General features: G+C 41.9%; 1 protein-coding gene across 1 annotated transcript in view; it reads right to left on the reverse strand.

Annotated features, from left to right (window-relative positions):
* Positions 1-12,385, reverse strand: part of LOC125482937 (protein mono-ADP-ribosyltransferase PARP8-like) — a 37,404-nt gene extending 25,019 nt beyond the window's left edge. Inside the window, exons 1-4 of the mRNA XM_048595859.1 lie at positions 12,296-12,385; positions 11,137-11,304; positions 9,376-9,507; positions 6,742-6,832 (exon numbers count right to left, since the gene is read on the reverse strand). Coding sequence (XP_048451816.1) covers positions 6,742-6,832; positions 9,376-9,507; positions 11,137-11,304; positions 12,296-12,385 — 481 coding nt within the window. The remainder of the gene's footprint in view (positions 1-6,741; positions 6,833-9,375; positions 9,508-11,136; positions 11,305-12,295) is intronic.
* Positions 12,386-14,232: the final 1,847 nt, after the last annotated feature.

The raw sequence follows: 14,232 nt of genomic DNA on the forward strand, positions 1-14,232 counted from the left end.
TTAGGAGAGCTATAAGGGGACATGAGAAAATCTTGGCAGATAGGATCAAGGAAAACCCCAAGTCTTTTTACACGTATGTGAGGAATAAGAGAATGACCAGAGAAAGGGTAGGGCTGATCAAGGATTGTAACGGGAATTTGTGTACGGTGCCTAAAGAGATAGGAAAGGTCCTTAATGAATACGTTTCTTTGGTATTCACAACTGAGAAGGACTTAGTTGTAGGGGAGGACAGTGTGAAACAGTCTGGTAGGCTAGAGGAGGTGGATGTTAGTAAGGAAGATGTACTAGGAATTTTGAGGAACTTGAAGATAGAGAAGAACCCCGGGCCTGACGGGATTTATCCAAGGATTCCATGGGAAGGGAGGGAAGAGATCGCAGGGCCTTTGGCGACGATCTTTTCGTCCTCACTGTCCATGGGTACAGTGCCGGAAGAATGGAGAGAGGCAAATGTCATTCCCGTGTTCAAAAAAGGGAATAGGGATAACCCTGGAAATTACAGGCCAGTTAGTCTTACATCAGTGGTGGGCAAATTATTGGAAAGGGCTCTGAGAGATAGGATTTATGATCACTTGGATAGGCACAGTTTGATTCGTGGTAGTCAGCGTGGATTTGTGAGGGGTAGACCATGCCTCACAAATCTTATGGAATTCTTTGAAGAGGTGACCAAACATGTGGATGAAGGTAGAGCAGTGGATGTGGTATACATGGATTTAAGTAAGGCGTTTGATAAAGTTCCCCATGGTAGGCTCATGCAGAAAGTAAGGAGGCATGGGATAGGGAGAAATGTGGCAGATTGGATTCAGAATTGGCTGAACCTTAGAAGTCAAAAGGGTGGTAGTGGACGGAAAATATTCAACATGGTGCTCAGTTACGAGTGGTGTACCACAAGGATCTGTTCTGGGTCCTCTTCTATTTGTGATTTTTGTAAATGATTTGGATCTAGGAGTGGAAAGGTGGATCAGTAAGTTCGCAGATGATACGAAGGTGGGTCGAGTTGTGGATAGTGCGGAGGGCTGTTCTCAGTTACAAAGGGATATTGATAGGATGCAGAGCTGGGCTGAGAAGTGGCAGATGGAGTTTAACCCTGAAAAATGTGAGGTGATTCATTTTGGAAGGACAAACTTGAAAGTAGAATACAGGGTTAACGGAAAGATTCTTGGCAGTGTGGAGGGGCAGAGGGATCTCGGGGTTCATGTCCACAGTTCCCTGAAAGCTGCCACCCGGGTGGATAGAGGTGTTAAGAAGGCGTATGGTGTGTTAGCTTTCATTAATAGAGGAATTGAGTTCAAGAGCCGTGAAGTTATGCTCCAGCTGTACAAAACCCTGGTTCGGCCACATCTGGAGTACTGTGTCCAGTTCTGGTCGCCTCATTACAGGAAAGATGTCGATGCGTTGGAAAAGGTGCAGAGGAGATCTACCAGGATGTTGCCTGGAATGGAGGGAAGGTCTTAAGAGGAAAGGGTGACAGAGCTAGGGCTTTTCTCTTGAGAATGACGAAGGATGAGAGGCGACTTGATAGAGGTGTACAAAATGATCAGAGGTATAGATAGAGTGGACAGCCAGAGACTTTTTCCTTGGGTGGAGGTAGCTATTACGTGGGGGCATAGTTTTAAAGTGAGCGGGGGTAGATATAGGGGAGACGTCAGAGGCAGGTTCTTTACTCAGAGAGGGGTTGGGGCGTGGAATGCATTGCCAGAGAGGGTAGTGGAGTCGGCCTCATTAGGGGCATTTAAGCGGCTATTAGATAGGCATATGGATAATAGTGTAAGGTAGGAGTGGAGGTTAGATAGACCTTAGTTTTAGGGTAAAAGTTCAGCACAACATCGTGGGCCGAAGGGCCTGTACTGTGCTGTACTGTTCTATGTTCTGTGTGACAGCCCAAAGCAGCTGGGTATATAATTGATATTAAGCAAGGGAATCAACTGTGGTTAAATAAAAAGTGCAAGCAGCCATGGCAGGTGTAACACTAGGCATACCTAAGAGTGAGATATTAACCTGACGAGGATGGCACGGTGGCTCAGTGGTTAGCACTGCTGCCTCACAGCGCCAGCGACCCGGGTTCAATTCCATCCTCCGGCAACTGCGTGTGAAGTTTGCATATTCTCCCTGTGTCTGCGTGGGTTTCCTCCCACAGTCCAAAGATGTGCAGGCTAGGTGGATTGGTCATGTTAAATTGCCCCATAGTGTTCAGTGGGTGATAGGGGGATAGGTCTAGGTGGGATGCTCTGAGGGTCGGTATTAACTTGTTGGGCTGAAGGGCCTGTTTCCACACTGTAGGGACTCTATGATCTTCTGTGATCAATGAAGCTTAAAGCACAGGACTACTTGCATACCAAACAGTGTAAGCACTATGTGATAGACAGGGCTAAGCAATTCCACAATGAATGGATCAGATTTAAGCTCTGCAGTCCTACCACATCCAGTATTGAATGGTGGTGGACTATTAAACAACTCACTGGAGGAGGAGGCTCCACAAATATCCCCAATTTCTGATGAAAGGTCTAGGCCCGAAACGTCAGCCTTCCTGCTCCTATGATGCTGCTTGGACTGCTGTGTTCATCCAGCTCTACACCTTGTGATCTCAGATTTTCCAGCATCTGCAGTTCCTACTATCTCTCCCCATCCTCAATGATGGGTAAGCCTAGAACATTAGTGCAATTGACTGAAGCAACAAACTTCAGCCAGAAGTGCCAAGTGGATGATCCATCTTCATCTTCACTAGAGGCTGCAGGCATCACAGATGCCAATCTTCAGCTAACTTGATTCACTTCACATAATATCAAGAAATGGTTGAAGGCTCTGGACGCTCTAAAAGGCTATGAGCCCTGACAACATTCCAACTTTAGTACTGAATATTTGTGATCCAGAACTTACCATTTTCCAAGCCAAGCTAATGCAGCTGCCTGATAAAGTAGAAAGTTCCCAAGGTGTGTCCTGCACATAAAAAGTCAGACGAAACTAACTGGACCGATTACTGCCCCATCAGTCTCCTCTCGATCATCAGTAAAGTGATGGAAGGTGTCATCAACAGTGCTATCAAGCAGCACCTGCTCAGTGACGCCCAGTTTGGGTTCCGCCAGGGCCACTCAGCTCCTGACCTCATTACAGCCTTCGTTCAAACATGGACAGAAGAGCTGAATTCCAGGAGTGAGATGAAAGTGACAGCCCTTGATATCGAGGCTGCATTCAACAAAGTGTGGCATCAAGGAGAAGAAAAAAAACAGAAGTTGCTGGAAAAGCTCAGCAGGTCTGGCAGCATCTGTGAAGAAAAAAAATCAGAGTTAACGTTTCGGGTCCAATGACCCTTCCTCAGAACTCTTTTTTATAAAGAAGATAGAGCCTGGAGAGAGACAGAAGAGCAGTTGGATAGACAAAGGAGTTGATAACGATCTGGCTGGGAGAGTGAATTGCTGTTAATAGGGACTGTTAGTGACTAACAACAGGTAGTGTGTAATGGCAGGTTGTGTGATAACAAGGTCTGGTGTGAGAGGTAGGGGGCTAGGATATGGCAGCGTTTAAGCCCTAAAATTATTGAACTCAATATTGAGTCCGGATGGCTGCAGGGTCCCCAAGTGGAAAATGAGATGTTGTTCCTCCAGCTTGCGTTGAGCTTCGCTGGAGCACTGCAGCAAGCCAGAGACACAGATGTGAGCCAGGGAACAGGGAATTGGGTTAAAGTGGCAGGCAACAGGTAGTTCAGGGTCTTTTTTGCGAGCAGAACGTAGATGTTCGGTGAAGCAGTCACCCAATCTCTCTTCATTTCCTCAATGTAGAGGAGACTATATTGTGAGCAGCGAATGTGTAGGTGAAGTGTTGTGGGTGGGAAAAGAGAGGGTAAGGGCAGAAGTGTGGGAGATGGGTTGGACCCAGTTGAGGAAGGGTCACCAGACCTGAAACATTAACTCTAATTTTTTCTTCACAGATGCTGTCAACCTGCTGAGCTTTTCCAGCAACTTCTGCTTTTATTCCTGATTTACAGCATTCGTAGTTCTTTCACTTTTTATTTATGTGGCATCAAGGAGACCTAGCAAAGCAAAAAAGTCCATTGAAACAGAGAAAATAGGATCAGGAGTCGGCTGTTCAGCCCTTCGAGCTTGCTGTGTCATTCAATGTAATCTTGGATGATCATCCAATTCAGTGTTCCCACTTTCTCCCATACTGTTGATCCTTTTAACCCTAAGAATTATATCCAACTACCTCTTGTAAACATGCAATGTTTTTACCTTAACCACTTTCTATGACAGAGATTTCCACACACTGCCATTCTCTGGGTGATGAAAGTTCTCTGTATCTTAGTTTTAAATGGACGAGCCCATATCTTTAAACTGTGACCCCTAGTTCTGGACTCACCGATCACAGACAACATACATCCTGTTTACCCAGTATAGTCCTGTTAGAGTTTTATTGGTTTCTATGAGATTCCCCTCATTCATCTAAACTCCAACAAACATAATTCTAACTAATCCAATCTCTCTTCATGTGTCAGTCCTGCCATCCCAGGAATCAGTCTGGTCAACCTTTGCTGCACTCCCTCCATAGCAAGATGCCATGGTTACCATGAAGATCTGTCCTTCTCAATCTCTCCCCTCACCTGAGCTGTGGTGACCCTCAGTTTATACCACCACTAGTCATCGCTCTCCCTCCTGAGAGTGCAGCCCTATGTTCTGGTGGGACTATGGCAACTTTACCTTTACCTTAGCTGGAACATCTTTCCTCAGGTAAGGAGCCCAATACTCCAGCTGTGGGCTACCTACTCCCTGTACAATTGCAGCAAGACATTCCTGCTCCTGTACTCAAATCCCCTCGCTATGAAAGCCAACACACTATTTGCCTTCTTCATCGTCAGCTATACTTGCATGCTTAACTTCAGTGACTGGTGTACAAAGAGACCCAGGGTCATGTTGCACCTATTCCTTTCCTGATCTATCACCATTCAGTGTTCTGCCTTCCTGTTTTTCCTACCAAAAATCACATTTATCCACATTGTACTTCATCTTCATGGGGAGGCAATGGCCTAGTGGTATTATGGCTGGACTGTTAATCCAGAGACCCAGGTATTGTCCTGTGGACCTGGGTTCAAATCCCACCATGGTGGTGGACTCTGGAATTAAGTGTCTAATGATGACCACGAACCCATTGCCGATTGTCGGAAAAAAAAAGTCTGGTTCACTAACGTCCTTTAGGGAAGGAAACTGCCATCCTTACCTGGTCTGGCCTACAAGTGACTCCAGACCCACTGCAATGTGGTTGACTCTTAAATTGCCCTCTGGGCAATAAATGCTTGCCTAGCCAGTAACACCCTCATCCTGTGAATGAATAAATGAATAAAGGACCTGCCATACATTTGCCCACTCACTCAACTTGTTCAAATCACAACGAAGCATTCTTGTATCCTCCTCTCAGCACACCCTCCCACCCCGTCATTACTGGCTTGTTTGGCTGACTGTATAGTTAAAAAAAAAGAGAATCAAATCGAATCTCAAATTGCCCAACTATGAAATACAAGGTAAACAAGCTCGTACCATTTTTATTACCAGGATCAGAATATGACAGCAGTATCTAAATAGTTTACACTGCCTGCAATATTTTTCTCCCCTATTTTCTGTCAGGTATACATCAGTGCATGAACCACAAAAAAAATCATTGAGGGACAAATGTCAGATTCTCCCATTGTTTCAATGGATGTGTGTTCAACAAGGACACCGATTGTCACTTAACAAATGAGAGGTGACCAAACAGTTTATATTGTATAACAGAACAGCTTAGTATTTCATTGGTTAGCTGGGTTTAGCTGAAAACCTGGTCCAATCTCCCATATTTAGTACAACACAGGACAAGAGAAGATCTACAAGGGAAAGGAGTGGCTGCCCACCAAAGATCTGAACCAGGTCCTGTGTAAATAGCTCTGAATGAGCTCATATCCTCTCTGACTGTGATATGAGAGCTTAACCATGGCAAGGCTGGTCAGGACTAGTTCCTCTCTCCCCTTGACTCACCATTCCATTTTGCTACTGCTGTTTCAAAGTCATAACTGTCCCTATCCAATCCATTGTTCTGTTCGTACTCAAAGTTAGCCTTAAATAGCAGGATCACAGGGAGATTAGATAGCTTGTCAGCATACTCCAAAACATCTTTGCTTGCCTGCCAAAACCGCCACCCAAAACCCTCATCATCCACTCACACAGTTTCAGTTGGATGGATGATGAAATCATTGAATAGGAAGTTGGACGACTCCAAAAGACACAAATCAAAGGAATACAGTTAAATAATGAATTTTCCCCCATCTTGCATCTTTGTAGCACCAACACTATGATGACCGAGTTCAGGTAGTATACCTGTGAGAAACTCAATCCCTAGACCTAAACCACTACAAATGAAGTGCTCACCTTCTACGGTATTGAGGTAAACTAAAGCAGATCCTTTCAGAGTAATTTTCTGGCCTTAGGCTTTTAGTGAGGAGCAGCTTCCACCATTAATGTTTATCGGTCATGATCTTAGGGGCCTGCAATTATAGATAGTGACTGCCCAAATGTTCAATTTATATTTTAGGCAGGTACCAGGAAAGCTAAGTGAGAAAGTTACTTCTCCAATGTCAGTTATATTTTTCAATAACATCAAAATGAAAGATTTTAGAGCAAAAGTGGATTTCTGACACCCATATGCATTTAACATGTTTGGATTTCAAAAACATTATTGTGAATAAATATTGGTATTAACCTAAAGATTCAGAATAGTACTAACCTGGGCCATTTAAATACTGCGTGAGAGAGCAATGCAGACGTACTATCACTGGTTCTGTGCGAATTACATCCCAAGCAACAGCAATCTCCTCCTGTCAAATAGCCAGGCAAGCAGAAACAAAACAATTTATTCAGAAATATAAAAATAACAAGATCTATCAGCAATGTATAATGAATGATCACACTAAGTGCGCACTTCATTCATCTTCTAACATAACAAATGTGCAGGTGAATCTATTTGGGTGCTAAACCTGACAATGTTGAAGTTGTCATACTAACAGCTCAATTATGCTTGGCTCCTATTAAATTGTTCCCATCCATTGTCACAATTTACTGCAAGGAACTAGATGCTCCAGACAGAAGGAAACTCAGTAAAGGCTGCTTTGGGATCTTGTTGGCAAATCTATTGTTTTTCATGCAAGGTTTGGCTTATGTATTGAAATGAGAAATTTCCATTTTCTACTCATTTCAGCTTTTCTGTTAATTTTATTATGGAAAAAAACTTCATACTACATTGTTAACAGTTAAATGTAGCATTTAAGTTGCACACAATCACTGTCAAAGAACTGGATACTGTGTGCAGCTAATTCATAAATGCAGCTATCAAGTGTACATTTAGAGTTCGGGATGTTTCTTGATGATTGTTTGCCTGGATGAGAGTGGCTCCAACAACCCACTGGGAAAATTAACACCATCCTGAAAAAGGAGCCCATTTAATCGGCTCCTCATCACTATCTTAAGCAACATGAGAGGCATTTTTTTTTTACAAAGAGGGTGGTTCACATGTGGAATGAACCTCCTCAGGAAGTGGTGGATGCGGGTACAATTACAACGTTTAAAAGACATTTGGATAGGTACATGAATAGAAAAAGTTTGGAGAGATATGGGCCAGGAGCAGGCTGGTGGGACTAGTTTAGTTGGGATTATGTTTGGCATGGACTAGTTGGACCGAAGGGTCTGGTTCCATGCTGTATGACTCTATTTACTCCATCCTCCACCATGCCATAGTGGTGGCTGTGTGCAGTACACAGAAGATGCACTGCAGCAACTCCCCAAGCCTTCCTCAAGAACAGGTTCCAAGCCTGTAATCTCTACTGCCTTGAAGGGGTAACAGATGCAATGGGGACCCCACCACCATCATGTTCTGCCTCAGGCCCACCACCAGCCTGAGCTGGAACTATATCACTATATCTCCACTGTCATTTGTTCATGAACCTGAAACTCCATAACTCTACTCTGCACAGCACGGTGGTGCCCCCACATTCCAAGGACTGGAGAAGTTCAAGAAAGTAGTTCATCTCTACCTTCTCCAGATCAATTATAGATGGGCCTTGCCAGAGATGTTCACACTCCATTAAAAGAATTTAAACAAAATACATTTCCACATTTAGGACATCTAAAACATTAGAACATTATAAAATCTTTCCCTGTAGATTAATTGATGAACTTCCAGCCTTGGAATTCATTTTTCTGTATTACTTTATAGGAGAAATGTCTCTCTTCAATCTTCCACAACTTATTCTCATCATTTGTATGATATGCCTGGTGTCAGATTCAGTGCTTGGATGAACTGTTGCGATGTTGTGCCACTGAACTAGGGAAGACGTAATAAAGGTTGCCACATTGTTCAGTGATTCTTGTGGGAAGTGTGTATATCAAAAAAACTGGCCAACAGCAGGACTGGGCTCACACTTTGTTGACACATAATTAACGCCTCCAGATGTGACTACAGCAATTAGTGAGTTCTTGAAAGGAAGTCCCAGTGCTGACCTGTTGCCAAGTCTGAGACTTATGCGAGTGAGTATCTTTGGTAAAGTTGGAAGCTAAATTAGAAACAAGAAAGAACGATACAAGCAAATTGCAATCTATACTTAAAGTGGCATGATGTTGTTAAAGAATTTAACTTTCCATTGTTTAAATAAACAGAATAAAAGAAATACTTAAAATATTTCACTTAAAAGATTTGGGGGCTCACACCAACATGTGTAGTTTCCATCTTTTGGCAACGGGGACTAACTTCACACAACTCCATTATAAATTGCCATTCCTTCATCTCTATGAATGGTGGCACAACCTCACCATATGATATATCACATGTGTTATTATTCCTTCCTTCAAGGGTTACATTTTATTCTACTTTTTCATTGGTTGTGTGCCACTCATTGTTGCCTGGTTGAGATTACAAGCTGGAAATTTCTCCGTAGCTCTGCCTATTACACTAGGTAAAACATTAGAACCTAAATCAGACCACTTTCCCATTTTTCCTCTCATGTTTCCCCAGCAGAAGAAACATCAATTCACAGAGACCACTATTAGAAATCTGCTGATCACTTTGGACAAGGGTAAATTCATCCATGCACCTGCTTCTTCGTCCAGCACTTTGCAACCTTTCAACTGATGTCTAGGATGAGTTAACCATGTACGCAATCATCTCACAAGTTAGCATCATTATGTCGAACATTTTCACAACAGTGCAGACAATTTTAATTTCGGAACTTGGGAATGGAATTTAATGAGCCATGAATAACGTGCCCTTCAGTATAAAATCAGGAATGTGATTCAATTTATTTGCACACAAATTCCCTGCTTAATGAATCATGTTGTAATATAATGAATGACAGTTTTGTTTACTCACATCAAGAAAGCTGACATCAATGTGCAAGTCGATGTCCACATCGTCAATTGCTCCATACTCCCTGAAAGAGAATGCTTTATATGAACGCCCACAGAAATTATTAATAGCTAAGGTATTTAGAATGATCAAACTCTTTCAAATGTCAGTAACTTTAATTTTAGAAATACTACAGTAAGACCCTGAATTACAGAGATGTGGTATTGTGTCAATACTTCTGTCTGTGTGGAAGCCATATCTTCCACACCAGTGGCAGAGAAATGACTCCATATATTGTTGACTGTCATCAATACCTTCCCTTGATTGGGGAGTAAAAACAAGCCTCCAACTGGCCATTTAGCCAAATAAGCAAAAAGAGAAGGTATAGATCCCCTTTCTATCTTGCCAACATTCTTTCCAATGCAAATATTACCAAAACTGTTAAAACGCTCATTCTCTCCGTTGTTCCTGCGACTCTGCTGTGTTTAAAGTAGCTGCCAACATAACAGTCACTACACCGGAAAACAATTTATCACGAATAACTTAGGTTCCAAGAGACAAAATAAGACACTACATTAGAAAGAACTGAAGTAAAATGTTGGCTTTATACATCATATCTCAAAAGTTCAATTTATTTCTTTCCTCTTAAGTATTTCCTCGCATTCATCAGTTATGCAGATAGATTCAGGCAGTTAAAACTGCTTTGCATGGAAAAGAAAAGGTTGGGAAGTGATTTGATAGAGGTATTCATCATCATGACGTGAATGGACAGAGTAGATAGGGAAAAATCGTTCCAATTGGTGGAAATATCAAGATCAAGAAAGCGCTGATCTTAATTAATTGACAAAAGAATCAACAATGACAGGAAGAAAAACATTTTCACGCAGTTGGTTAGGATACAGAGTGTGGTGGTTCAAGTAAGACATTCAAGAAGAAATTGGATTATTATCGGGGAAGAAAGAATATGCAGGAGTGTGAAGAAAAGGCAAGGGAATGGCAGTGGATGCAATGCTGTTTTGGAAAACCAGCAAAGATATGATGAGCTGAATGGCCTCTGTCATGAATAGATTAAAAACCAAATGTTAATATAAATCTATGTTTATCTATCTATATTTATATATATAGTGTCTGTTTTAAAAATGCAGCCTCACAAACATGGCTATCATCATGTAATTGGATTTAGTAGAAACCTTCCAGAAATTGCTCAGAAGTCAACATCAGCTGGACAATGCCTCATGTATCATTTAATGAGACTGGACTATCAAGCTATTGTATTATCAGCCTCTACAGAGATGATTGCTTTCAAAGATTAAAAAATATCCTTAAACAATAGAATTGAAAGTGATACCCATAAGATGACATGTTAATGACTGTCCACCTAAACTATGGAATGGACCATAGACAGTGTTCTTTATCTGCAGTGCAAGCTTTTGTCTCAATTCTAACTGTTTCTCCACTCCTCCCATCCACTCACCTAGTCCCAGATGCTTAGTCACATGATTCCCACAGTATTGAACCCAAGTGCGTATTTAATTATACAATTCTGAAATAGCCTTCATACCACATTTGGGGTGGGAAGGCCATCTGCCCTTTTCCCCAGTGCTGGCAAAATGCCACGATAGCAGAAAAGTCATGGCAACATCCCTCCCCTGATCCCACCCACCTACCTTACCTTCCCTCCTGACTTTCTGGTCCCAACAGCCTTCCTGCTCACTTCTTGAGACTCTAAAATCTCAGCAATATAGAATATTTGAAAAGAGAAGGAGGCTGTTCTGCCCATCATACTTGTGCCAGCTCTTTCAAAGAGATGTCCAGTTTAGTCCCACACCCAGGCTTTTCCTCATCATCCAAAAATGTAGTCCTCTTCAAATACATGTCAATTTGCCTTTTGAACATTTCTATGGCATCTGATTTCTCCACCCTTTCTGGTTTGTCATCCAGCATAATAACTACCTGTGTAAAAAAAAACAATTCATTTGAAGTCACAGGTAGAAAGGGTGGTGAAGAAGGCTTTCAGCACGCTTGCTCTCATCAGTCAGGACATTGAGTATAGGAGTTGGGATATCTTGTTGCAGCTGTAGAAGATGATGGTGAGGCCACATTTGGAGTACTGCATGCAGTTCTGGTTGACCGACAGTAGAAAGGATATAATTAAACTTGAAAAAGTACAGAAAAGATTTACTAGGATGGTACCCAGACTGGAAGGTTTGAACCATAAGGATACCCTGGAGCATTTTTGCTTGGAGCGTAGGAGACTGAAGGGTGATCTTATAGAGGTATATAAAATCATGAGAGGTACGGATAAGGTAGAGAGCCAACAGCTTTTCCCCGATGGTAAGGGAGTCTAAAACTAGCGGGCATAATTTTAAGTTGAGAGGGGAGAGATACAAAAGGATCCAGAGGGACATTTTTTTCCATACACAGGGTGGTGAGTGTCTGGAATGACTTCCAGAGGTAATGGTGGAGGTAAGCACAATTTAGTCATTTAAGAAACATTTAGACAGATAGATGGATGGGATAGGTATAGAGGGATATGGAACAAACATAGGCAAATGAGACAAGTTTAATTGTGAAATTTGGGCGGAATGGACAAGTTGGACCGAAGGGCCTGTTTCCATGCTGTAGCCATCTACAACTCTCTGACTCATTTCCCTCTTGGATGTTTTGCAAACTATTTTACCTCTACTTATTGATCCACTCGAAAGGATTTTCTCCCTACTTGCTCTATGAAAACCTTTCATTATTCTGAATATTTCTAACTGGCCTCATGTTTTCTCTGCTCTAAAGAGAACTATCCTAGCTTTTCCAATCTCTCTCCATAAGTAAGGTGTCTCATCTTTGACTTCATCCTGGTAGACTTCTTCAGCACAATATTCAAGGCCTGGACCTCCTTCCTAAAGTGTGTTGCCTAGAATTGGACATTATACTCCTGCTGAGGCCTAACCAGTGATTTGTAAAGGTTTAAGATCTGTTTCTTTATCTTGTATTTTACATCATTTTCATCCATAACCACCTTTTCAACTTGCTTTACCATCCTCAAGAATTTGTAAATGTGTAACTGAAAATTCTGCTGCTCATGCACCCCCTCAAAGCAATACCATTTGGATAGTTCTGCCTCTCTAAATGCATAACTTCCCACTTCCAAATTATATTGTACCTACCAGCTGCCTACACATTGCACCAGTATTTTCAGGTCCTGCTGAAGGCTGCTATAATCCTACTCACCGTTTACTACATTGCTAACTTTTGTACCATCTGGGACGAAAATAGAAGGAACGTGATCCTAATACTGAAAGCTGGGAGATCTACTGCACACATCTCTCCTGTCAGATAAACGTCTGTTCACTATCATGCCTTGCCTTCTACTCTTTTGCCAATTATACCCAAGTTACAACCACAATTTTAAATTTGTTTTCCGCTTGCACCTTTTATGTGGTATTTTCCTAAATGCCTTTTGAAAGTCCAGATGCACAACAACTGTACCAAAGAACTCAATCAAATTTTGTCAGACATCATTAACCTTCAACAAATCCTTGAATCAATTCATGCTTCCCCAAACAAGTTCTAATATTCTCTTTGACAGTGATCTCTAGTAGTTTTCTCACTACTAATATTAGAGTGGTAATCCTGTAGTAACCAAATTAAATTCTTCTCCTTTTTGAACAGAGCCATAACATTCGCAGCACTCCTGTGCTCTGAGGTGTCTGCTCTATCTAAACGGATTGAATAATTATGGACAAAGCTTCTACTATTTCTAACCAAATTTCCCTTAGTTAACAACCCAGTTTGCACCTCTTCCGGACCAAGTGACTTGTTAACTCTGAGTGATGGCAAACCATTCAGCACCTCATTTCTAATATTTTTAATCTAGTCGATATCCTTACTACCCCTTGCAATACTTCGCTTATACAAAATCACACAGTACCCATTTATATAATTATTATAAATTACATAATAAAGAAAACAAAGAACTGTGGATTCTGAAGATCTGAAACAAAAACAGAAACTACTGGCAAATGAGATAACAAGGTGAAGAGCTGGATGAACACAGCAGGCCAAGCAGCATCAGAGGAGCAGGAAAGCTGATGTTTCGGGCCTAGACCCTTCTTCAGAAATGGGGGAGAGGAAGGGGGTTCTGAAATAAATAGGGTGAGAGGGGGAGGCGAATTGAAGATGATAGAGGAGAAGATAGGTGGAGAGGAGACAGACAGGTCAAAGAGGCGGGGATGGAGCCAGTAAAGGTGAGTGTAGGTGGAGAGTTAGGGAGGGGATAGGTCAGTCCAGGGAGGACGGACACCGCCCCCTTGACCTGTCCATTCAGAAGCCTAATAACAGTGGGGATAAAGCTGTTGGTACATATAAGCTTTTGTACCTTCTGCCCAATGAGGGATTGGAAGAGATTATAACCGGGGTGGAGGGGTCTTTGATTAGGTTGGCTGCCTTCCCGAGGCAATTTTTTACAATTCTGTAAACTGCAGTATTATATTTAAGTCACCATTAAGGCAGGCTTATTTCATTACTCAGAAATTATTATATCTTCCTGACTTGCAGAATCATGGAAATCACCACAAAAGGGAGACAATTTAATCCACTGTCCTCAGTGCTAGCTCTTTATTCAGCACCTCAATTCTTCACTCCATGGTTTTCAACTGAATGGTTTCTGTATCGTCAGCTAATCCTAAATTACAATCTTATTATTATTCAGGCAAGTAACTTTTATTAGCTTCTGTAAACATATTTCACATGCCGAGCATTTTTCTTTTATTTCAATGGACTTGTAGAAGTCCTCTTCCTGTTTCCTGCTTCGTTAACTAATGCTTGACAAGGCAGCAAAGGATCCGTGAAAGTTTTAATGGTTGCAGACTGCCACTACGAATTAGC

This window comes from Rhincodon typus, chromosome 1 (genome assembly GCF_021869965.1).
Source record: "Rhincodon typus isolate 14 chromosome 1, sRhiTyp1.1, whole genome shotgun sequence".
Lineage (NCBI taxonomy): Eukaryota > Metazoa > Chordata > Chondrichthyes > Orectolobiformes > Rhincodontidae > Rhincodon > Rhincodon typus.